Below are 1,971 nucleotides of genomic sequence, written 5' to 3' on the forward strand. Positions count from 1 at the left end.
TAAATCTAACAAAGCCCAAGTAATTAACTAGTAACCTTAGTTAATCAAAAATGATTAATAAAAATTAATCATGAATGTAAATAATATTCTACATATTATTCGTGTGTCACAAAGACGTGTCGGGCAAATTAAAAGTCATGTACGGTAACAAGTAAATGTAATAAAATACATTCATTAACACGCAAGCATTAATAATGATTATTAATAAATAAACGTTAGAAAATCCAGGGTCGTTACAGTTGAAGCCATGACAGAAGAGTTCATGAAGTTTGAAAGAAATGAAGTTTGGACTTTGGTACCAAAGCTTGCTGGGAAGACTGCTATTGGAACTAGATGGGTGTAAAGGAATAAGGTTGATAAAGATGGTATTGTTGTAAGAAACAAAGCTAGGCTTGTTGCTCAAGGTTACAGACAAGAAGAAGGTATTGATTATGATGAGACTTTTGCTCCTGTGGCAAGAATAGAGGCAATCAGACTCTTCTTATCTTATGCATCACACATGGACTTCGAAGTGTCACAAATGGATGTAAAGAGTGCGTTTTTGAATGGGAAACTACAGGAGGAGGTGTATGTTAAACAACCTCCAGGTTTTGTAAGTAAGAAATTTCCTGATTATGTTTACAGGCTTGGTAAAGCATTGTATGGTTTAAAACAAGCACCAAGGGCTTGGTATGATACTCTGACATCTTTTCTTCTGTCAAAGAAATTTTTCAGAGGATCAATAGACAAAACCTTATTCATTAAAAAGGATAAGGCGATATCTTGCTTGTTCAGATTTATGTGGATGATATCATTTTTGGATCTATAAATCTACATTTGGGTAAATGGTTTTCTGATACAATGTTTAAGCAGTACAAAATGAGTAACTTGTGTAAGTTAAATCACTTTTTGGGTTTGCAAGTCAAACAAAGTCCTGAGAGAATTTTCATAAACCAGAGCACTTATGTTTTAAACTTAATTGAAAAATATGATTTTAGAAATTGTTCCACCTTGAAAACTCCCATGAGTGTGTCAGAGAAACTGAGTAAAGATGAATCTAAAAAATCTGTGTGTGAAAAGACTTACAGGGGAATAATTGGTTCATTATTATACCTAACTGCTAGCAGACCTGATATCATGTTTGCTACATGTTTATGTGCAAGATATCAGGCAGACCCAAAAGAATCTCATTATAAGGTTGTTAAAAGAATTTTCAGGTACCTAAAAGGGACTCCTAACTTGGGTCTGTGGTTTCCCAAAGGTTCTGGTTTTGATCTCATTGGGTATACAGATGCTGACTATGCAGGGTGTAAGTTGGATAGAAATAACACTTCTGGTGGTTGTCAATTATTGGGTGAAAAATTGGTTAGTTGGTCAAGTAAAAAGCAAAATTCTGTTGCTACTTCAACTGTAGAAGCTGAGTATGTTGCTGCTGGTGGATGTTGTGCTCAATTGTTATGGATGCAACATCAATTGGCAGATTATGATGTGATCCTGTCAAAGACTCCTATCATGTGTGATAATGAAAGTGCAATTGCAATAACTGAAAATCCCGTGTTTCATTCAAGAACTAAACACATTGAGATTAGTCATCACTTCATCAGAGATTGTCTTAAAAAAGGAAAAGTTGTGCTAAAATTTGTGGGAACTAATGATCAGTTGGCTGATATTTTTACAAAACCTTTAAGTGAAGAAAGACATTTTTATATTTTGGAAAGGTTGGGCATGTTGAACCCTTCTCCAGAGATGTTATCTGGCTTCTCCAGAGATGTTATCTGGAGAATCTGAAAAATGAGTATTTATGAGTCTGGGTGACGTCATCCAGATTCTATTTTTATAGACTCAGTTGTAAAAAAAATTTCTATTTCATTTTCTTGATTTTCATGAAGTTTTTGTGTAAATTAAAACATTTTTCTGGTTAGGTAATGATTACGGTTTGTAAAATCTATTACAACGACTAGTTTTTCTTTAATTTCAAATGGTAACTTTTGT

At 33.7% G+C, this 1,971-nt stretch overlaps 1 protein-coding gene across 1 annotated transcript; it reads left to right on the forward strand.

Annotated features, from left to right (window-relative positions):
* The first annotated feature begins 1,002 nt into the window (after positions 1 to 1,002).
* On the forward strand, positions 1,003 to 1,767 carry LOC139890150 (secreted RxLR effector protein 161-like). The gene has a single exon (XM_071873047.1). It carries the CDS (start codon positions 1,003 to 1,005, stop codon positions 1,765 to 1,767), a length of 765 nt encoding a protein of 254 aa, XP_071729148.1.
* The last annotated feature ends 204 nt before the right edge of the window (positions 1,768 to 1,971 follow it).

This window comes from Rutidosis leptorrhynchoides, chromosome 2, assembly GCF_046630445.1.
Source record: "Rutidosis leptorrhynchoides isolate AG116_Rl617_1_P2 chromosome 2, CSIRO_AGI_Rlap_v1, whole genome shotgun sequence".
Lineage (NCBI taxonomy): Eukaryota > Viridiplantae > Streptophyta > Magnoliopsida > Asterales > Asteraceae > Rutidosis > Rutidosis leptorrhynchoides.